General features: G+C 44.7%; 1 protein-coding gene across 2 annotated transcripts in view; it reads right to left on the bottom strand.

Annotated features, from left to right (window-relative positions):
• The window catches only part of LOC122562307 (uncharacterized), a 49991-nt gene that overhangs the window by 2087 nt on the left and 24476 nt on the right, over positions 1 to 23428 (bottom strand). For both annotated transcript variants that reach the window (XM_043715156.2, XM_043715155.2), the window contains exons 3-5: positions 16707 to 16878; positions 15141 to 15264; positions 8112 to 8327 (exon numbers count right to left, since the gene is read on the bottom strand). In XM_043715156.2, the coding sequence (XP_043571091.2) occupies positions 8112 to 8327; positions 15141 to 15264; positions 16707 to 16878 (512 nt within the window). The remainder of the gene's footprint in view (positions 1 to 8111; positions 8328 to 15140; positions 15265 to 16706; positions 16879 to 23428) is intronic.

Raw genomic sequence — 23428 nt, 5'->3', positions numbered from 1 at the left:
ATTGAAACAATTCCACAGAATCACTTTGGTATCCACACCTTTTGATATTTATTTGACTTAACATCCCATCCCCCATTCACCATCCCCCAATCCCTCATCTTGCACTCAGGTTTTTACGAAATAGAAATTTCAGAATAGTTTGAAGATAAGGGAAACCTCTGGAACACAGGATGGTTACAGCACAGAAGGCCATTCAGCCCATTGTGTCTGTGCCAGCTACTGCAATTCAGTTCAGCTCACCTCCCTCTACATCTTTTCCTGTGATCCTACAAGCTCTTCCACTTCAAGTCCTTAGTCAGTTCTCTTTTGAAAGCCATGATTGAATCTGCTTCCCCCACCCTCCAGGTTTGGATCACCCACTAATTAAAATGGTTCACCATCATCATTGCTGTTTTGCTGATCACCTTAAATTGGTGCCCTCTGGCCCGCACCCCTTCTATCTCGAGGAACACTTTTTGTCTGATACCGTCCCCTACTACTATTACATTCCTATTAATTCGCTGGCTTCTTATACCAGAGTGAGTTTGTTCATGCAGTCTGCAGCCACAACTGTCATTCATATAACCACAAACCTTTGGGAAAACTGATTCAGGATTTTGAACAGCTTGATCAAATCTCACCTTAGCTTTCACTTTTCCAAAAGGACGTACCTAGCTTTTCTAATCTATCCATGTAACTGAACACTCCCATTCCAGAAATCTTTTTCATTAATCTAATTTACAAACTGTCTAAAGCCTTCATATTCTTCTGAAAATGTTATGAATGTTCCATGCATTCAGACAGAGCCTTTAGTTCTGTCTCTTTCCAATTCTGTTAACCTTTAGCCTCTAACCTGGTGTACTGCTAAGTTCACAGGTTTCAGCCACTTCCTGCCCCATCCTTCTAATGATTTCTATTATTGCTACCTACCTGTTTTGTCTTACCTTCTTTATTCAATGTGTCATATCCCATGAATATGATTCTGTGCCAGCACTGTTTCATTTAAAGTTCTCTCTATTGCCCTCATTATATAACTTGCCAGAGCATTGATCATAGCATGGTCCCAGCCTACAGTTCCCAGGTACTCGTACCAGTCCAACATGCACTGAAATCAATCTCTCTCACACCAATCTTTTAGCCGTGCATTAACACTTTAATCCTTTATACCATATACCAAGTTTCTTGTGGATTGGGCAATAATCCGAAAATGATTACTTATGAAGTTCTATTTTCTAAATTTAGTCCCACCTGTTAATACTCCCTCATTATATCTATGTCATTGGTACCTTCATAGACCATAAGACATAGGAGGAGAAGTACACCATTCAACCCATCAAGTGTCCTTCACAATTCAGTGAGATCATGGCTAATTGAACAATCCTCAATTCTACTGCCTTTTCTGCAATTTCAGAAAGTTCCCTTGAGCTTCTAGCTCATAAGAGTTTAGCCAAAGCTCTATGAATTGATTAGATTACTTATAGCGTGGAAACAGGCCCTTCGGCCCAACAAGTCCATATCGACCCTCCGAAGCACAACCCACCCAGACCCATTTACCCCTTTACCCCTTTACCTAACACTACGGGCAATTTAACATAGTCAATTCACCTCACCTGCACATGTTTTGGACTTTGGGAGGAAACCCACGCAGACACAGGGAGAACGTACAAACTCCACACAGTCAGTTGCCTGAGGCGGGAATTGAACCCGGGTCTCTGGCATTGTGAGGCAGCAGTGCTAACCACTGTGCCACCGTGCCGCCCACTGGTCACCAACTGGTGATGTGTTTACCCTTGATCACATGAGCATCGAGGAGTTCCCACATTCTGCAGTTGCAAGACATCACTCACACTGCCAGCTTGTGTCAAGAACATATTAAATCAATGCCTCTTCTCACTCACACACTTTACTCAGTTATCTGATAAATTTTTCAACATAATAAAATAAATAACAGTCACTATCTTCTCTCATCCTTTCTGTTTCCTGTCTCTTAATTAAAAGACAGGTTTTTATGGGTTGTTTAAATATTTTCTGTTTTTTTCAAAATTCCAGAACTTTTCACATAATTCCCAACAACTTACTCCCCAAGCAAATTATCTGTTTCCTGTTTGTCTCTTCATTTATACAATCCTTTGCCTCTCTCCCAGAAGATGAATGCTGTAAGCCTGTGTTCATATTCACTGTTTGTATTCTCTCCCACGTCTGCTTATCTCCCACAGCTCTGCCTCTCACTGTTGACCGTGTGCCATGGGCTATTTTTTATACATGCTCATTTTTGTTTCATCCACAGGTCCGCCTTTCTCCCAGAAACTTTAGCCCATCAAGTAAGTCAACTATGTTCTCAGTGTTATGACTTTTGCAGCATTTTCTGCCTTGGCAGATACAAAAGCAAAGTACTTTTCATACTTCAGCCACGCCCACCACCCCCACTCACACATTTCCTTGTTACTGACACAGAGAGACCAATAACTTCAAAACAAATTGGACTTCCAGTTGATAGCTGAATGGAAAACAGAATAAATCTTCATCTTTTAAGTCTCTTAATGTAAGTCTAAGAGCTCAGTGCCTAAACACCATGTTCTTAGAGAACATATACTTTAAAAAAGAGCAGAACTTCTACAGCACAAAAAAATCCACTTATAAAGTCATAGAGATGTACAGCACAGAAACAGACCCTTTTGCTCAATTTGTTCATGAGCCCAACCTAATCTAGTCCCATTAGCCAGCACTTGGCCCATATCCCTCCAAACCCTTCCTATTCATATACCCATCCAGATGTTTTTAAATGTTGTAATTGTACCAGCCTCCACCACTTCCTCTGGCAGCTCATTCCATACACGTACCACCCTCTGTGTGAAAAAGGTGCCCTTAGGTCCCTTTTATATCTTTCCCCTCTCACCCTAAACCTATGCCCTCTAGTTCTGGACTCCCCCACCCCAGGGAAAAGACTTTGTCTACTTACCCTATGCAAGCCCCTCATGATTTAATAAACCTCTATGGGGTCATCCCTCAGCCTACGACACTCCAGGGAAAACAGCCCCAGCTTGTTCAACCTCTCCCTATAGCTCAAACTCTCCAACCCTGGCAACATCCTTGTAAATTCATTCTGAACCCTTTCAAGTTTCACAACATTTTTCAAATGGGAGGGAGACCAGAATTACATGCAATATTCCAAAAGTGGCCTAACCTGTACAGCTGCAACATGACCTCCTAACTCTTATACATTTCATGGGCAAATGACAGACTGTGTCTTTAGTAATCTGTCAATTTTTCTGGATCCAGTCCAATGTGATGTTTTGGTCCCAAATATTCACTTCCATTTCTTTCTTGGCCTGATAACAATCCCATAATTTTCTTTTTTAGTGAAGATATTACCTGGCAGTTCTGTAGCCTCATGTCAGATCCTCACAAAGGTTTTCAGTACAAGCCCAAGCTCTGACCATTATGGCTGCAGAATTAACTATGGAAGCTACCACTCTCTAGCTGTTCCCTTTTTACCTGTACTCTGGCAAATTGACTGTGTCTGGGGGTTTCGAGAATATCTTAGAAACCCTTTACCTCTCAAAGCACATCCCTATTGCAACGTGAATCATCTGGGCCTGGTGTGTAGAAATGCTGATTTGTGGACATTCAGACCCCCAAATCTCTTTTAAGTTGGAAGTAAATGGACATTGAAATAACTGCACTGAGGTCTGTATCCCATCACCAAGTCGCCCTTTATTTACATCTGCACAGAATGTGGGCTGTGATCAGCCAGCTCAGAGCAAATCCCTAGACTGAGGAGACTATCTGAATCTCCTGGTTTTTTTTAAAACCCCCACACTACCGCCTAACCGCGGTAGTGCTTATATTTTTCCCACAGCACCCATGTTGTGTGTGTGCAGGGGTGAGACACAGGGAAATCTCCTGTTTATTTTTTAAACAGGCCCCTTCGGCCCAACAAGTGCACACCGACCCGCCGAAGCGCAACCCACCCATACCCCTACATTTACCCCTTACCTAACACTACGGGCAATTTAGCATGGCCAATTCACCTGACCTGCACATTTTTGGACTGTGGGAGGAAACCGGAGCACCCGGAGGAAACCCACGCAGACACGGGGAGAACGTGCAAACTCCACACAGTCAGTCGCCTGAGGCGGGAATTGAACCCGGGTCTCTGGCGCTGTGAGGCAGCAGAGCTAACCACCGTGCCACCCAAATCTCCTGTTTATATCTGTCAGCCAGGGCTTCCTGATTGGCTCAGGTTAACAGCCCCAATCAAGGAACTCATAGGAAATGAAATCCACCTGGCCATGGTAGAAACATTAACAACTTGACATTCTCAACACCCTCCCAAGACGCTGAAGATTCATAGTCTAACCATAAAAACACAGAGGCCAATGCAATTGTTTCCAAATGTGAACCCATTACATCTTCTTTCTAGCAAACAACCTATTGTCAGGCAGTCATCAGAACAGATTACACCACCCCTTCATTTTACCCTCAATTAAAGACAGTCTCAAGGCACAGAAATCATATAAACCTCATGGTTACAATACTCGCCTACTGTCCGTGAAAAGGCTATAGAAACCTTGCTCACAAAAGTATCTGTGAATCTCTTGCTTATGTTGTTTCCTTATCTGAACTTTGTTTATTCAGACAGGTTCTCATTTGTACGGTCAACCTGACATCTATTATATGTACCCTCTCAACCCGTTTGGTCATCCAGGGAGGGGCCTACAATTTTACGAAGAAGGGTCACTGGACCTGAAAGGTTGACTTTGCTTTCTCTCCCAGATGCTGCTAAACTGGCTGAGATTTTCCAGCATTTTCTGTTTTAGTTTCAGCTCTCCAACAATCTTTGTTTTAATTTACTTTCATTTACCTTTGTTTTTGATTGCTCTACCTACCCTTTTGTACCTCAACTGTACCTGAACAATCTCCTCTTAAAACAGCTCCTTGATCCATTATAGTTTTATCTGCCAATATTTGATTCAAATTTATCTGCGCTTGTTCCGACTCCACTGAAGTTTATCCTCATAGTGTTTATTTCCAGACAGCTGAGAATACAGCTCCAAGGACTGAAACTCTTTGCCAATGTAATGGTAATGGCAGCAGTTCCTATCTCTAATACTTTCTCTGTAGGAGAATGAAGAAACACACATTGCACATTGTCAGCGTTGTGCACGTTTAATGATTACTGTGTTTGATTTTGTTTTGATTATCTGTTTTTGCCAGTTTCAGCCGTCAGGCGAGTAAGTAACTACCTGCTGAGGTGATTATTCCTTCCCCTATGGTAGTGCCCAGCCTCAAACAGGAAGGAAACAGAGATCCTCTGGTATTTCAAACGATAATTGCATTCCTGAATAATACTATTGAATACAAACATTCCAGCTTTGATCCCTGTTCTGACATCTGTCACTGACTCAGCCTGGACCACTGGCCATTACTCTTGCTCTCATTTAATTTCCGATCAACATTTATTGCTCAGGGTCATACAATAAAAATTTACATTTGGACTGGCTTGTCCCACTCCCAAAGAACTACAAGTCCATCAAATCAAAAGAAACAGAACCAGGAGGAGGCCATTCCGTCCCTCAAGCCTGCTGCAATAGGATCATGGCTGATCCGACACTCCCCATGTCCACTTTCCTGCCTTTTCATAGAGTCATACAGCACAGAGACAGACCCTAAGTTGCCCAAACTAAACTAGCCACATTTGCCTGCATGTGGCCCATATCCTTTTAAACCTTTCCCATCCACATACTTATCCAAAAGTCTTCTAGATGTTGTAACTGTACCTCCAATAACCACTACCTCTGGCAGTTTATTTTGCAGATAAACCACCCTCTGTGCAAAAATGTTTCCCCTCAGGTCCCTCTCATTGGAAAGAAAAAGGGTAAGGGGGGATTTGATAGAGACATACAAGATTATCAGAGGATTAGATAGGGTAGACAGTGAAAGACTTTTCCCTAGGATAATGACATCAGCATGTACGAGGGGGCATAACTACAAATTGAGGGATGGTAGATTTAAGACAGATATCAGAGGCAGGTTCTTTACGCAGAGAGTGGTAAGGGCATGGAATGCCCTACCTGCTAATGTAGTCAACTCAGCCACATTAGGGAGATTTAAACAATCCTTAGATAAGCACATGGATGATTTTGGGATAGTGTAGGGGGACGAGCTGAGAATAGTTCACAGGTCGGCGCAACATCGAGGGCCAAAGGGCCTGTTCTGCGCTGTATTGTTCTATGTTCTAGGATCTAAATCTTGCTCCTCTCACCTTAAAAATATTCTGATTCGTGAACTGAATATTAAATGTGATCATGTTATGATCACTAGTTCCTGGGGGACCTTTTACTGTGAGGTCATCCTCATTACCTATTACCAGATCCAGGATAGCTTGATGCCTGGTTGCTCCGTGACATATTGCTCAAGGAAACTATCCCTCATGCACATTACAAAGTATTGTAGATACTCTTTCCAACTTGATTAACCCAATCAGTGAAGATTAAAGTCACCTATAATTATAGCTGTCTTCTTTTTATAAGTTCTTGTCATTTGTTGACTTATAACCTTTCCTACAGAGTGGCTACTACTCGGGGATCTGTGCACTACCTGTACAAATGCCTTTTTCCCTTTGCTGCCCCTTTTTACCTCCATCCAAGTGGACTGCATGTCAGCCTAGATTATCTTTCACAACTGTCCTCATTTCATCTCTTATTGACAGTGCTATCCCACTATCTTTTCCAACCCTCCTGTCCTTCCAAAAGATCAAATATCGCTGAAAGTTAAATTCCCAGTTTTGATCTTTTTATTTCCATTGTGACAATGAGATCATATCCATTTATCTTGATTTGCATCGTCAGTTTGACTATCTTATTCCAAATGTTTTGTGCATTCAGATACAAAGCTTTTAAGTGTGTTCTATCGCCAGAATAGAGTCGGCCTTTGCTCCCATGAATGATGGCATCTGCCTTTCAACTCCAGAAAGAACTTAAATGACATAGAAACCCAAAAGATCGGAGCAGGAGGAGGCCATTCAGCCCTTTGCGCCTGCTCTGCCACTCATCATGGTCATGGTTGATAATCCAACTTAATAGGCTCATTCCTGAAGAAGGGCCTGTGCCCGAAACGTCGAATCTCCTGTTCCCTGGATGCTGCCTGACCTGCTGTGCTGTTCCAGCAATAAAGTTTCAACCCAAATCCAACTTAATAGCCTAGTCCTTCTTTCTCCCCATCACATTTGATTCCATTCGCCCCAACTGCTATACCTAGCCACCTCTTGAATACATTAATCAATCATCTCTTGTGAGATTGACCTCATCTCCCCACAGCACTAAACCAGGCTCCTGGATTACTCGTCCAGTGGCATTACCACCCAGCAAATGTCTTCTAATTAAGTACTTCTGAAGTGGAGTCACTATTATCACATTTCCAACGCCCCTCCCCCAAGTCCCTCCTCCCTACCTTTTATCTTAGCCTGCTCGACACACTTTCCTCATTCCTGAAGAAGGGCTTATACCCGAAACGTCGATTCTCCTGCTCCTTGGATGCTGCCTGACCTGCTGCGCTTTTCCAGCAACACATTTTCAGCTCTGATCTCCAGCATCTGCAGTCCTCACTTTCTCCTCACTATTCTTAGGCAAGCACACCAGCCCATTTGTGGGCAGTGAGCTCCCACAACAGCATTAATAAAATGACCAGGAAATCTGGTTTTGGTGGCCTGCATGCAAGGCAATCTGAAATGGGTCAACTGGCACTTCGGGCAATCTAACCCATCAAAAGATTCTTTATAACTGCTGTTAGAAATTATTTTGGATTGTTTACTCTAATTCCAGAACATTGATGCATCCCCACATCCCATGTTTCTGATCCTGGTCTAATTACCTTCCTTGGGACAGGACATCAGCAGACCAGAAAAACTCAGCTCACGTTCTGTTTTCCCCAAATCTGAGAATGCATTAACCATATCAATCTGAGAATGCATTAACCATATCAAGCTTTATACATATGCCACTGCATTACACATTCAACAGTAATTCTTTAACCTCCAACTACTGAAGAGGTTGTTTTTGCATTTGTTCCTGAGGTTATGGTAATAGTTGACCGTAACACATAAAAGCATGCCTGTGCAATACAGACTGCACCTGGATTCAGAGAGTCGTTCATATTTCCTGAATCCCAAGTGGCAACTTGGGCAATGAGTCGAAACTTCCTTTGTAACCAGCAGACACGTTTCTGCTTCCTTTCTTGCTTCACATTCCTCCTCGTCTTCTTTTCTTATTTTAATTCTGTCATTGACTCCTTCTATGTCCTTTGATTCATCCTCCTCCTCATTCTCTTTACTGATACTTTGAAGACACCTATGAGCAAAATTTTAATATTAAATTTGCATGTAGGAAGCAATCATTGCCAGCAGCTGACATTATGTTGAGATGCTATTTCAGAATGCACAATGATTACACAAATTGGGAGAGTGTTTAAGTGCAGCACATATGCACCAATACTCTAACAAACAGGAATAGTACAATTTCAGACTGAATCCAAAATCTGTGGAGTGAGATTCCCTGAAGGAGGGATTCTGACAATGTTTTGCTCCAACGGTTTTGGCTTTACTTACAGAATTAGACTCCAAGGTGCAGCATTTTAGCAGAAACGTAACCAGGTAACGTAAATGTGCCCGAAACACAGGGAAATATGTACTCATATCACCTAGGAAAAAGGTTAAAAATCACACAACACCAGATTATAGTCCAACAGGTTTAATTGGAAGCACTAGCTTTCGGAGCGACGCTCCTTCATCAGGTAATTGACAACCACCTGATGAAGGAGCGTCGCTCCGAAAGCTAGTGTGCTTCCAATTAAACTGTTGGACTATAACCTGGTGTTGTGTGATTTTTAACTTTGTCCACCCCAGTCCAACACCGGTATCTCCAAATCATGACACCTAGGAAAGAGTTAACAAACTTCAAATAATTTTCAAATAATAGTATTTGTCTGAATAGTTATTTGGTGGTACAGAACTTGGGTATTGTTGTAAAAAGACATATTTTGTACTCATCATGATAATTTAGATTAGATTCCCTACAGTGTGGAAACAGGCCCTTCGGCCCAACAAGTCCACACCGACCCTCTGAAGAGTAACCCACCCAGACCCATTCCCCTACATTTACCCCTTCACCTAACACTACGGGCAATTTAGCGTGGCCAATTCACCTAACCTGCACATTTTTGGACTGTGGGAGGAAACCGGAGCACCCGGAGGATACCCACACAGACACGGGGAGAATGCGCAAACTCCACACAGACAGTCACCCGAGGCTAGAATTGAACCTGGGACCTGGAGCTGTGAGGCAGCAGTGCTAATCACTGAGCTACCGTGCCACCCCATTCTTCACAGGCATCCCAGTGAGACGGAAAAACAACATTTACATTGTATAAGAGGGTGCTGATTGGTTTCCAAGTAGAGGTGTTAGCATGGAGACTAATGATGATTCATGGTAAACTGTCAAGGTTTATTTAAATGTTAAACCAGGTAGGTAGACTCTGATTGGTCAAGCTTTACCTTGGAAAATGAACCAGCATACCGCTGTCACTTCTCTTGCTGAGTTGAAATAGGAATAGCATGTATAAATGTTCTTTCTGCCTGCAAAGAGCAGAGCCTGGTGTGTTAATATATGTTGCTTCCAGCACACACATGTCACATTAAGATCCTGACTAACAATCCCAAACTGGTTGTCAGGATCACAGCTTGTATTTACTCTCAGCCAGGAACATATTAACACTGGAGAGTCTGGAACAAATTGAAATAAAAACCAAAAAAAAACCCTTACAAATGGGAGAAAAAATGCCATTACGTGGAGGTGCCAGGGTTGCGGTGGACAAAGTCAGAAGTCACACGACACCAGGTTATAGTCCAACAGTTTTATTTGAAATCAGAAACTTTCAGAGCACTGCTCCTTAGTCAGGTGGAATGAAGAGAAGCACACAGGCACATCATTAACAGGCAGAGAGATCAAAAGATGGTACAAGTGGTGTGAGTGGAGTGTCGACAGGCTGAATAATAAGTCTCTGCAGGTGATCAAAAGTGTCACACATTGTGAGTGAAGTGTTACGTGAGTCAGCTAAAGAACAAATGAAAGGATGATCTATAATCCGATTAATGGTGGCAGAGAGATAAATACAAAAATAATTAAAAATAAGGTGGTGCTGGAAAGAAATGGCTAGAATAACATGATGAGAAAAGACTGTGAAGGAGATTTTTATCTTTTAAAAATTGGCTTTGTATTGCGCAGAGGAATCCTTAAAGAGGCTGAAGAGCTTCTGGGCAGACCGTCTCAGATTCCTCCCTCCCCTTCCTAGACCTTTCCATTTCTACCTCAGGCGACCGAATCAACACGGACATTCACCATAAACCGACCGACTCACACAGCTACCTAGACTACACCTCGTCCCACCCTGCCCCCTGTAAAAATGCCATCCCATATTCCCAATTCCTTCGTCTCTGCCGCATCTGCTCCCAGGAGGATCAGTTCCAACACCGTACAACCCAGATGGTCTCCTTCTTCAAAGACCGCAATTTCCCCCCCGACGTGATCGACGATGCCCTCCACTTCCCGCTCCTCTGCTTTTGAGCCCCGCCCCTCCAACCGCCACCAGGACAGAACCCCACTGGTCCTCACCTATCACCCCACCAACCTCCATACACAGCGTATCATCCGCCGTCATTTCCGCCACCTCCAAACGGACCCCACCACCAGGGATATATTTCCCTCCCCTCCCCTATCAGCGTTCCGAAAAGACCACTCCCTCCGTGACTCCCTCGTCAGGTCCACACCCCCCACCAACCAAACCTCCAGTCCCGGCACCTTCCCCTGAAACCGCAAGAAATGCAAAACTTGCGCCTACACCTCCCCCCTCACTTCCCTCCCAGGCCCCAAGGGATCCTTCCATATCCGCCACAAATTCACCTGCACCTCCACACACATTATTTACTGCATCTGCTGCACCCAAAGTGGCCTCCTCTATATTGGGGAGACAGGCCGCCTACTTGCGGAACGTTTCAGAGAACACCTCTGGGACACCCGGACCAACCAACCCAACCACCCCGTGGCTCAACACTTCAATTCCCCCTCCCACTCCCACAAGGACATACAGGTCCCTGGACTCCTCCATCGCCAGACCATAGCAACACGACGATTGGAGGAAAAACGCCTCATCTTCCGCATAAGAACCCTCCAACCACAAGGGATGAACTCAGATTTCTCCAGTTTCCTCATTTCCCCTCCCCCCACCTTGTCTCAGTCCCAACCCTCAAACTCAGCACCACCTTCCTAACCTGCAATCTTCTTCCTGACCTCTCCGCCCCCACCCCCACTCCGACCTATCACCCTCACCTTGACCTCCTTCCACCTACCGCATTTCCAACGCCCCTCCCCCAAGTCCCTCCTCCCTACCTTTTATCTTAGTCTGCTTGGCACACCCTCCTCATTCCTAAAGAAGGGCTCATGCCCGAAACGTCGATTCTCCTGCTCCTTGGATGCTGCCTGACCTGCTGCGCTTTTCCAGCAAAGCATTTTCAGCTTTGTATTGTGCATGCTCATTTTAAAGTCTTTGGAGACTAGCGTGTGCAGTTGGAGCTTATATTGGATGGAGATGTCAGCAGATACGGTTTGCATAACTCAGAATTATTTAGTAAATGTTTAGTTGTGTTTAATACTGGGTGAGAGAAGGAAAGAACTGGCTCAAAGGTAGAAGACAGAGGGTGGTGGTGGAGGGTTGTTTTTCAGACTGGAGGCCTATGACCAGTGGAGTGCCACAAGGATCAGTGCTGGGTCCTCTACTTTTTGTCATTTACATAAATGATTTGGATGCGAGCATAAGAGGTACAGTTAGTAAGTTTGCAGATGACACCAAAATTGGAGGTATAGTGGACAGCGAAGAGAGTTACCTCAGATTACAATGGGATCTTGATCAGATGGGCCAATGGGCTGAGAAGTGGCAGATAGAGTTTAATTCAGATAAAGGCGAGGTGCTGCATTTTGGGAAAGCAAATCTTAGCAGGACTTATACATTTAATGGTACGGTCCTAGGGAGTGTTGCTGAACAAAGTGACTTTGGAGTGCAGGTTCATAGCTCCTTGAAAGTGGAGTCGCAGGTAGGTAGTATAGTGAAGAAGACGTTTGGTATGCTTTCCTTTATTGGTCAGAGTATTGAGTACAGGAGTTGGGAGGTCATGTTGCGGCTGTACAGGACATTGGTTAGGCCACTGTTGGAATATTGCGTGCAATTCTGGTCTCCTTCCTATCGGAAAGATGTTGTGAAACTTGAAAGGGTTCAGAAAAGATTTACAAGGATGTTGCCGGGGTTGGAGGATTTGAGCTACAGGGAGAGGCTGAACAGGCTGGGGCTGTTTTCCCTGGAGCGTCGGAGGCTGAGGGGTGACCTTATAGAGGTTTACAAAATTATGAGGGGCATGGATAAGATAAATAGACAAAGTCTTTTCCCTGGGGTCGGGGAGTCCAGAACTAGAGGGCATAGATTTAGGGTGAGAGGGGAAAGATATAAAAGAGACCTAAGGAGCAACTTTTTCACACAGAGAATGGTATGTGTATGGAATGAGCTGCCAGAGGATGTGGTGGAGGCTGGTACAATTGCAACATTTAAGAAGCATTTGGATGGGTATATGAATAGGAAGGGCCGTTGCTGGCAGGTGGGACTAGATTGGGTTGGGATATCCGCATGGACGGGTTGGACCGAAGGGTCTGTTTCCATGCTGGACATCTCTATGACTCTATGAGATTGGATTACATTACAGTGTGGAAACAGGCCCTTCAGCCCAACAAGTCCACACCGACCCGCCAAAGCGCAACCCACCCATACCCCTACATTTACCCCTTATCCAACACTACGAGCAATTTAGCATGGCCAATTCATCTGACCTGCACATCTTTGGACTGTGGGAGGAAACCGGAGCACCCGGAGGAAACCCACGCAGACACGGGGAGAACGTGCAAACTCCACACAGTCAGTCGCCTGAGTCGGGAATTGAACTCGGGTCTCTGGCGCTGTGAGGCAGCAGTGCTAACCACTGTGCCACCGTGCCGCCCTGTAAGGTAGATGTGAGGGGCAGGTTTTTTACAGAGTCTGGAATGTGCTGCCTGGAATGGTAAGTGGACGCAGATACGAAAGGGATATTTAAGGACTTTTAGGTCAGAACATGAATATGCAAGGAATGGAGGGATATGGAACAAGGGCAGGCAGAAGGGATTAGTTTAATTTGGCATCACGTTCGGCACAACATTATGGGCTGAAGGGCCTGTTCCTGTGCTGTACTGTTCAGTGCTCTAAACATTTCCAATTGCAGAGTTACATATTACCATTAGACACTGAGTTTTGAGTTTTGCAAGAATGGCAGGTTGAGTATGGTCTGTACCTTCCTGTTGTGAGTAGCAGTATAGATAGCTGTTTAAAAGATATACTGGTCTTTGGGACATATGCCAGCGCTATGAATTTATCATAATACTCATTTATGTGATCCATTTGGCTGTTCATAGCAGGTAAGGTAGTGACTGTTGGCATAATCCCAGCTGGTGGTTGTACTTGATGAAGCAAATCCTACTATAAATCCTGGCTTGATAGATCACATTTAATGTTTGTGCGCTGAATGGTTGATCACTGAAACATATTTACATTAGATGGCAGACTTTTTTTTAAGGGTGGCACAGTGGCTGGCACCAGGGACCTGGGTTCAATTCCCACCTCAGGCAACTGTGTGTGTGGAGTTTACATATTCTCCCTGTGTCTGTGTGGGTTTCCTCTGGGTGCTCTGGTTTCCTCCCACAGTCACAAAGATGTGCAGGTCAGGTGAATTGGCCATGCTAAATTGCCCATAGTGTTAAGTGCATTAGTCAGGGGTAAATGTAGGGGAATAGGTCTGGGTGGGTTGCTCTTCAGAGGGTCAGTGTGGACTTGTTTGGCCGAAGGGCCTGTTTCCTTCTAATCTAATCTAATCAAACAGAAAATAAATTTAGTATACAAAAGGAAGAAAACAAACTCTATATCAAAGGCAGTTAAAAAGATCTTCATACAGTCAGTAAAACAAGTTTCAACCTGTTTTCCAACACTAACCTTTCACAGGTACTCAATTCTGGAGAAATTTCACTCATATCTGAGCTCTTTAAGTCCTTAACCTAATACATTCTGCCCAGTTTCCTTTTCTTTGACTCTAGAAACTGTTTCACGTTCCTTTCTGAGTCGGAACCTCTCAATTCTGATGGCTTAAACTTTTTTCAGTTTTAACAATATGAAAATTTCTGTCCAAACCTTCCTAGCTTGGAAGCTCTACAAACGAAAGTATTTTGATGAGGGTGACAAGTTTCCCTGAAACTTGATTCTCCTGCTAGAATGAACTATTCTTCTTTCTGAACTGAACTCCTGATTCGTCTGAGCCCAGACCTTGAACTTTCTGTCTTAAGTGAAATAAATTAATGGCCTTCTGGTCTGGCTGTGAACTCAGTGATATAAACATTCCATCAATTAACACCACAAGGGTCCTGGCTGAAGTCATATGTCATTTTAGAATTTAAAAATATTTAGATCACCATTCGATTCCACATTTGACCGAAAAAAAGTTTGACAAAACACATTCACGTTCCTTGATTTTAAAATCCAAATCCCAAAATACAATATATATACATCTTCCATCACACCATAATCCAAAATATAACCCAAATCCCAAAATACAATATATATACATCTTCCATCACACCATAATCCAAAATATAACCCAAATATAACCCAAATCCCAAAATACAATATATATACATCTTCCATCACACCATAACCCAAAATATAACCCAAATCCCAAAATACAATATATATACACATCTTCCATCACACCATAACCCAAAATATAACCCAAATCCCAAAATACAATATATATACACATCTTCCATCACACCATAACCCAAAATATAACCCAAATCCCAAAATACAATATATATACATCTTCCATCACACCATAACCAACCAACCCATTTTTTTCTGCAATACTCAAATTCTTAACAACGACTTAATGTGACCATTTGAAACCCACTGAATTAAATACTTAATGTTTGCTAAATAATCCCATATTCACTCGTAGCAGCATATCTCAAAGACCTTAAAGTACTTGCCTAGCTTTGTCAAGTCCTGCACCTAATTCAATGTAATCAACGGTCCCATTATTGTCCTGATCCAACAATTTGGCCAAGATGTGTAGTTGAGCTTCTACACAGGGAATCTTCAAATCTCGCATCCCTGGAATATTGAAATATGAATTGCTTATTTAAAATTTCACAGTAAGCTACATGTTTCTAAACATCAATCTGTTATTGGAAATATTCTCTATCTCTTTCTAACAACCCTTACCATCCTGATCCAGGGTGGAGTGGGAAGCTGGGAATTTTCTTCCCGGTTTCTATCATTGAGACCCACAGCAATATGGTTCATTCTTAAGTTTCCACTACAATGCCCTAGCAAGTTCTTCAGCTCAGGGGCAATTAGGAACAGGCTACAAATGCTAGCCTTGTCAGCAATGTCAAAGTCCCATGAAAAATCAAAGAAAAAATGAATAAAGTACAGGACTGATAAGTAAATGGGACTTCACAGATGTGAATTAGGATATAAATAGTTAGGTTTTTGATTAGTCCAACTTAAGAAGGATAGAAACCTGAAATGAAATAGTTTGGAAGAATCAAGTCTGAAGGATGTAAAGGCATGAATTAAAATTCAGCAGGAAATGGGCTGAGGCAGTAGTGGAAACAAGTGATATTATTGAGATGTAAGTAAATAGCCTTTGTAATAGAGAGGGTATGGAGTATGGATGCTGAGTTCAGGTCCAACAGGGTATGGTGGCTACAAAGATGGGAGGTAATGGCCTTCTGGTATTATTGCTAAACTATTAACCCAGCAAGAGTCAAGACTGTAGTGCTGGAAAAACACAGCAAGTCAGGCAGCATCCGAGGAGGAGGAGAATCAACACTTCGGGCATAAGTCCTTAATCCAGCAATCCAAGTAATGCTCCCACAGATCCAGGTTCAAACCCACTGGACCAGCTGGTGCATTTTGAATTCTCTTTTTGTTTTGTCCAGAATTAAGAGTGTAATGACGATCATGAAATCATTGTTTGGGAAAACCCCACCTGGCGGCTGAAATTTAAATGCCCTCTGGGCAATAAATGCTGGCTTTGCCAAAAATAGCCACATTCCGTGAATGAATACAACAGTATGTTTTGGCCTGAGGTAGTGGCCAAGATGGGGATAAAGTTAGTGGCAAGAGAACAAATTGTGCAATAGAGTTTAACAGGAAGAATTATGAATTCAATCAGGGCTGGATGTTGAACAAACATTCTGACAACACGAGGGAATGGTGGGGTCAGGATATGTCATGGTAAGGTATACTCATGAAAATTGTCATCTTGTCTTCAGATTGTGGAAGTGTAATGATATATTGGAGTAGGCAGTCATTCAGTCCAGCATGTCCATGCTCTCTGTAATAACTGCAATAAATCCCACTTCCCAGATCTTCCACCATTTTACCTTTTCAATAATATTCCCCAATTTATTTTTAAAGTTATTGTTAAATCTGATTCCACCAGCCTTTCGGGAAGTGTTTTCCAGATCATAAGAATTTATTTTGAGCAAATTAAGTTGCTATTAGTTAAACCATAAATATCAGAGTAAATGAGGGACAGTCGTTACCAAGTTTAAATTCATCATACTGCAGAATCCCGTTCCCAATCTTGTCATACTCAGAAAAGAGTTCCATTGCCTGGTGGTGATTTGTCTTCAGCCAATTATCCATTCGATCCAAAAAAAGTTCATACTCTTTGATATTACTCTGGAATTGTCTGCTTGCCTTTTCAAGCTCCTCCTTTTCCAAAAGATGTAAAAGACAGGTTTGTTGCACTGTTCAGCATTCCAAAACTAGTACAAACATTGCGTCTCTAAGACATAGGTTTTACAATTTTCTGTATAATACACAGATGATGTATCTATATGCAGCCATATGCACACTGTGAGAGAGGCCACACACACTGAGATACAAGGAGCTGGAACTTCAGTTGTCTGTAAATAGAGGCATGACTTTAAAATGACCATCCTGAAATTAATCTCTGGATCTTGATGCCTAAAGAACAGGCCTATTTTTGAGGTGAGTGGGAAGCAACAGGGAAGGCACTTACCTTCCATTAATGGCACATAAAGCTCCTGTGGGGCTTGTTGATGGGCTCGGGCTGTTAGGATTATATTTCATAAAAACATAAACTTTTACAATATAGAAGGAGGCTATTCAATCCATTGTGTCTGCACTGGCTCCTGAAACAGTACCCAGCTAGACTCACTCTCTGGTCCTATCTCAAATATATCTCCAGCTCTCTTTTGACACCCCCTGTGGAATCCACATCCCCTACTCTCCCAGGCACCAAATCCTAACAGCTCTTTGAGTAAAGCACTTTCTCTGCATCTGACTCCGAGCTCCTTTGCTGACAATACGGACATTGTGATCCCTGATTAATGACATGCCAACTAACACAATATCCATCTAAACCCTGTCTAAATTGTTCATTAAGGTCAATAAGGTCACCTCTTAATCTTCTCAGCTCCAAGAAGAATAAACTCAAATTCCCTAATCTTTCCTTGTTTCTAAATTTCTTCCATTAGGCAAAAGATACAAAAGCTTAAACACACGTACCAGCAGGTTCAAGAGCAGCTTCTTTCCCGTTGGTATTAGACTTCTGAATTGACCTCTCAAATTTCAAATGTAATGCTGACCTTGCTTTTTGCGCACCTTCTTTACTGCCATTACTCTGTATTCCTCCCTCTGTTCTATCATCCTATGTTCTTTGTATGGTATGACCTGCCTGTACTGCACACAAAACGTTTTACTGTACCGCGGTACATCTGACAATAATAAATTAAATCTATAAATTAAATTTACTTGTATTTATGGCATCATTCAAGAGAACCTCTTTTCCATTTTCTCCAGGGTTTTAACATCCTTCCTTAAATAAGGTGTCCAGAACTGAACACAAGATTCCAAAAGAAGGCCCTAAGGCCTTCTATAGATGTATTAGGAATAAAAGAATGACTAGAGTAAGATTAGGGCCAATCAAAGATAGTAGTGGAAGGTTGTGTGTGGAATCTGAGGACATAGGGGAAGCGCTTAATGAATACTTTTAATCAGTATTCACATTGGAAAAGGGCGATGTTAGTGAGAATACGGAGATACAGGCTACAAGATTAGATGGGATTGTGGTTGACAAAGAGGAGGTTTTAACAATTTTGGAAGATCTGAAGATAGAGAAGACCCCTGGGCCAGATGGGATTTATCCTCAAATTCTCTGGGAAGGCAGGGAGGAGATAACAGAGCTCTTGGCTTTGATCATTATGTCATCATTGTTGACAGGAGTAGTGCCAGAAGACGGAAGGATAGCAAATGTTGTTCCCTTGTTCAAGAAGAGGAGTCGGGCAGCCCTGGTAATTACAGATCAGTGAGCCTTACTTCAATTGTGGGTAAGGTGTTGGTAAAGGTTATAAGAGATAGGATTTATAATCATCTAGAAAGGAATAATTTGATTAGAGGTAGTCAGTACAGTTTTGTGAAGGGTAGGTCGTGCCTCACAAACCTGATTGAGTTCTTTGAGAAGGTGACCAAACAGGTGGTTGAGGGTAAAGCAGTTGATGTGGTGTATATGGATTTCAGTAAGGTGTTTGATAAGGTTCCCCATGGTAGGCTATTGCACAAATACAGAGTTTCAGGTTTGAATGTGGTTTAGCAATTTGGATCAGAAATTGGCTAGCTGAAAGAAGACAGAGGGTGGTAGTTGATGGGAAGTGTTCATCCTGGAGCTCAGTTACCAGTCGTATGCCACAAGGATCTCTTTTGAGCCACTGTTGTTGTCATTTTCATAAATGATCTGGATGTGGGTGGAGAAGGATGGGTTAGTAAATTTCACAGATGACACTAAGGTAGGCAGAGTTGTGGATAGTGCTGAAAGATGTGTGTTACAGAGGGACATAAATAAGATACTGAGGTAGGCTGAGAACTGGCAATGGAGTTTAAAAGTGTGAAGTAGTTCACTTTGGAAGAAGTAACAGGAATGCAGAGTACTGGGCGAATGGTAAAATTCTTGGCAGTGTAGGTAGAGTCATAGAGATGTACAGCATGGAGACAGACCCTTCGGTCCAACCCGTCCATGCCAACCAGATATCCCAACCCAATCTAGTCCCACCTGCCAGCACCTGGCCCATATCCCTCCAAACTCTTCCTATTCATATACCCATCCAAATGCCTCTTAAATGTTGCAATTGTACCAGCCTCCACCACATCCTCTGGCAGCTCATTCCATAAACGTACCACCCTCTGTATCAAAAAGATGCCCCTTAGGTCTCTTTTATATCTCACCCTAAACCTATGCCCTCTAGTTCTGGACTCCCTGACCCCAGGGAAAAGACTTTGTCTATTTACCCTATCCATGCCCCTCATAATTTTGTAAACCTCTATAAGGTCACCCCTCAGCCTCCGACACTCCAGGGAAAACAACCCCAGCCTGTTCAGCCTCTCCCTATAGCTCAAATCCTCCAACCCTGGCAACATCCTTGTAAATCTTTTCTGAACCCTTTCAAGTTTCACAACATCTTTCCGATAGGAAGGAGACCAGAATTGCACGCAATATTCCAACAGTGGCCTAACCAATGTCCTGTACAGCCGCAACATGACCTCCCAACTCCTGCAGGGAGAAAGTGAGGACTGCAGATGCTGGAGATCAGTCGACGATGCCCTCCACCGCATCTCCTCCACTTCCCGCTCCTCCGCCCTTGAGCCCCGCCCCTCCAATCGCCACCAGGACAGAACCCTCTTCGTAGGATATGTGGAACAATCCATCATCCGCAACTACACTGGCCCCACCCTCCACCTTTTCCTCCGCTACATCGATGACTGTATCGGCGCCGCCTCGTGCTCCCACGAGGAGGTTGAACAGTTCATCCACTTCACCAACACCTTCCACCCCAACCTCAAATTCACCTGGACAGTCTCGGATTCCTCCCTCCCCTTCCTCGACCTTTCTATTTCTATCTCAGGCGACCGAATCAACACGGACATCTACTACAAACCGACGACTCCCACAGCTACCTGGACTACACCTCCTCCCATCCTGCCCCCTGTAAAAACGCCATCCCATTCTCCCAATTCCTTCGACTCCGCCGCATCTGCTCCCAGGAGGACCAGTTCCAAAAACGCACATCCCAGATGGCCTCCTTCTTCAAGGACCGCAATTTCCCCCCCGACGTGGTCGACGATGCCCTCCACCGCATCTCTTCCACTTCCCGATCCTCCGCCCTTGAACCCCGCCCCTCCAACCGCCACCAGGACTGAACCCCACTGGTCCTCACCTACCACCCCACCAATCTCCATGTACAGCGCATCATCCGCCGCCATTTCCGCCACCTCCAAACGGACCCCACCACCAAGGATATATTTCCCTCCCCTCCCCTATCAGCATTCCGTAAAGACCACTCCCTCCGTGACTCCCTTGTCAGATCCACACCCCCCACCAACCCAACCTCCACTCCCAGCACCTTCCCCTGCAACCGCAGGAGGTGCAAGACTTGCGCCCACACCTCCCCCCTCACCTCCCTCCAAGGCCCCAAAGGAAACTTCCATATCCGCCACAGATTCACCTGTACCTCCACACATATCATCTATTGCATCCTCTGCACCCGATGTGGCCTCCTCTATATTGGGGAGACGGGCCGCCTACTTGCGGAGCGTTTCAGGGAACACCTCTGGGACACCCGGACCAACCAACCCAACCACCCTGTAGCTCAACATTTCAATTCCCCCTCCCACTCCACCAAGGATATGCAGGTCTTTGGACTCCTCCATCGTCAGACCACAGCGAAACGACGGTTGGAGGAAGAACGCCTCATCTTCCGGCTAGGAACCCTCCAACCACAAGGGATGAACTCGGATTTCACCAGTTTCCTCATTTCCCCTCCCCCCAGCCTGTCTCAGTCAAATCCATCAAATTCAGCACCGCCTTCCTAACCTGCAATCTTCTTCCCGACCTCTCCGCCCCCACCCCAGTCTGACCTATCACCCTCACCTTGACCTCTTTCCACCTATCACATTTCCGACGCCCCTCCCCCAAGTCCCTCCTCCCTATCTTTTATCTTAGCCTGCTGGACCAACTTTCCTCATTCCTGAAGAAGGGCTAATGCCCGAAACGTCGATTCTCCTGTTCCCTAGATGCTGCCTGACCTGCTGCGCTTTTCCAGCAACACATTTCCATCTCACCTACCACCTCACCAACCTCTACATACATCGTATCATCTGTCATCATTTCCGCCACCTCCAAACGGACCCTACCACCAGGGATATATTTCCCTCCCCTCCCCTATCAGCGTTCCGAAAAGACTACTCCCTCCGCGACTCCCTCGTCAGGTCCACACCCCCCACCAACCCAACCTCCAATCCCAGCACCTTCCCCTGCAACCGCAAGAAATGCAAAACTTGCGCCCACACCTCCCCCTCACTCCCCTCCTAGGCCCCAAGGGATTCTTCCATATCCGCCACAAATTCACCTGCACCTCCACACACATCATTTACTGCATCTGCTGCACCCGATGTGGCCTCCTCTATATTGGGGAGACAGGCTGCCTACTTGCGGAACGTTTCAGAGAACACCTCTAGGACACCCGGACCAACCAACCCAACCACCCCGTGGCTCAACACTTCAACTCCCCCTCCCACTCCGCCAAGGACATGCAGGTCCTTGGACTCCTCCATCACCAGACCATAGCAACACGATGGCTGGAGGAAGAGCACCTCATCTTCCGCCGAGGAACCCTCTAACCACAAGGGATGAACTCAGATTTCTCCAGTTTCCTCATTTCCCCTCCCCATCTTGTCTCAGTCCCAACCCTCGAATTCAGCACCACCTTCCTAACCTGCAATCTTCTTCCTGAACTCTCCGCCCCCACCCCCACTCCGACCTATCACCCTCACCTTATCACCCTCACCTTAACCTCCTTCCACCTATCGCATTTCCAAGTCACTCCTCCCTACCTTTTATCTTAGCCTGCTTGGCACAACCTCCTCATTCCTGAAGTAGGGCTCATGCCCGAAACGTCGATTCTCCTGCTCCTTGGATGCTGCCTGACCTGCTGCGCTTTTCCAGCAACATATTTTCAGCTCCCAACTCCTGTACTCAATACTCTGACCAATAAAGGAAAGCATACCATTCTGCTGACATGCCCCCACAGACTCCACTGTCACTATCCCCACCCCCCAGAACACCACCCCTGCTCATGACTCCACCCCCATTCCCCCCACCACCACACCCACTCCAGTTACTGGCTCCGCCCCCACTCCCAGCTCCACACCCACACCAGATCCCAGCTCCCAGCCCTGCCGAGTTTTCACCATCCCCCAGACCTCCTCCTCACTGAGGACGAACGATCAATCCTCAGCAAAGGACTCACCTTCATCCCCCTCCGTCCACGCATCAATGAATTTAATACACGCCGTGACGTCGAACAATTCTTCCGTCGACTCCGCCTCCGAGCTTACTTTCACAATCAGGATTCCTGCCCACCTTCCGAGGACCCCTTCGCCCACCTCCAACACACTGCATCCACCTGGACACCCTGTGCTGGCCTATTACCTGCCCTCGACCTCTTCATTTCCAACTGCCACCGGGACATTAACCGCCTCAACCTGTCTACCCCCTCCCCCACTCTAACCTCTCACCCTCACTATCCTATCTACCTGCGACTCCACTTTCAAGGAGCTATGAACTGAACTCCAAGGTCTCTTTGTTCAACAACACTCCCTAGGACCTTACCATTAAGTGTATAAGTCCTGCTAAGATTTGCTTTCCCAAAATGTAGCACCTCGCATTTATCTGAATTAAACTCCATCTGCTACTTCTCAGCCTATTGGCCCATCTCGTCAAGATCCTGTTGTAATCTGAGGTAACCCTCTTCGTTGTCCACTACACCTCCAATTTTGGTGTCATCTGCAAACTTACTAACTGTACCTCTTATGCTCGTATCCAAATCATTTATGCAAATGACAAAAAGTAGAGGACCTAGCACCGATCCTTGTGGCACTCCACTGGTCACAGGCCTCCAGTCTGAGAAACAACCCTCCACACCACGCTCTGTCTTCTACCTTTGAGCCAGTTAGATGAACAGAGAGATCTCGGTGTACAGGTGCATAAATCCGTGAAAGTTGCCACCCAAGTTGCTAGGATTGTTAAGAAGGAATATGGTGTGTTGGCGGTTATTGATTGGGGGATTGAGTTTTGGAGCCACAAGGTCATGCTTCAGCTGTACAAGACACTGATAAAGTTGCACCTGGAGTATTGCGTGCAGTTCTGGTTACCGCGTTATAGGAAGGATGTGGAAGCTTTGGAAAG

Source organism: Chiloscyllium plagiosum, unplaced genomic scaffold (assembly GCF_037043375.1).
Source record: "Chiloscyllium plagiosum isolate Xiang-an unplaced genomic scaffold, Cpla_swu_hap1 HiC_scaffold_25, whole genome shotgun sequence".
Taxonomy (NCBI): domain Eukaryota; kingdom Metazoa; phylum Chordata; class Chondrichthyes; order Orectolobiformes; family Hemiscylliidae; genus Chiloscyllium; species Chiloscyllium plagiosum.
The sequence above is the reverse complement of the archived record's forward strand: the minus strand, read 5'-3'. Positions and strand labels throughout refer to the sequence as shown.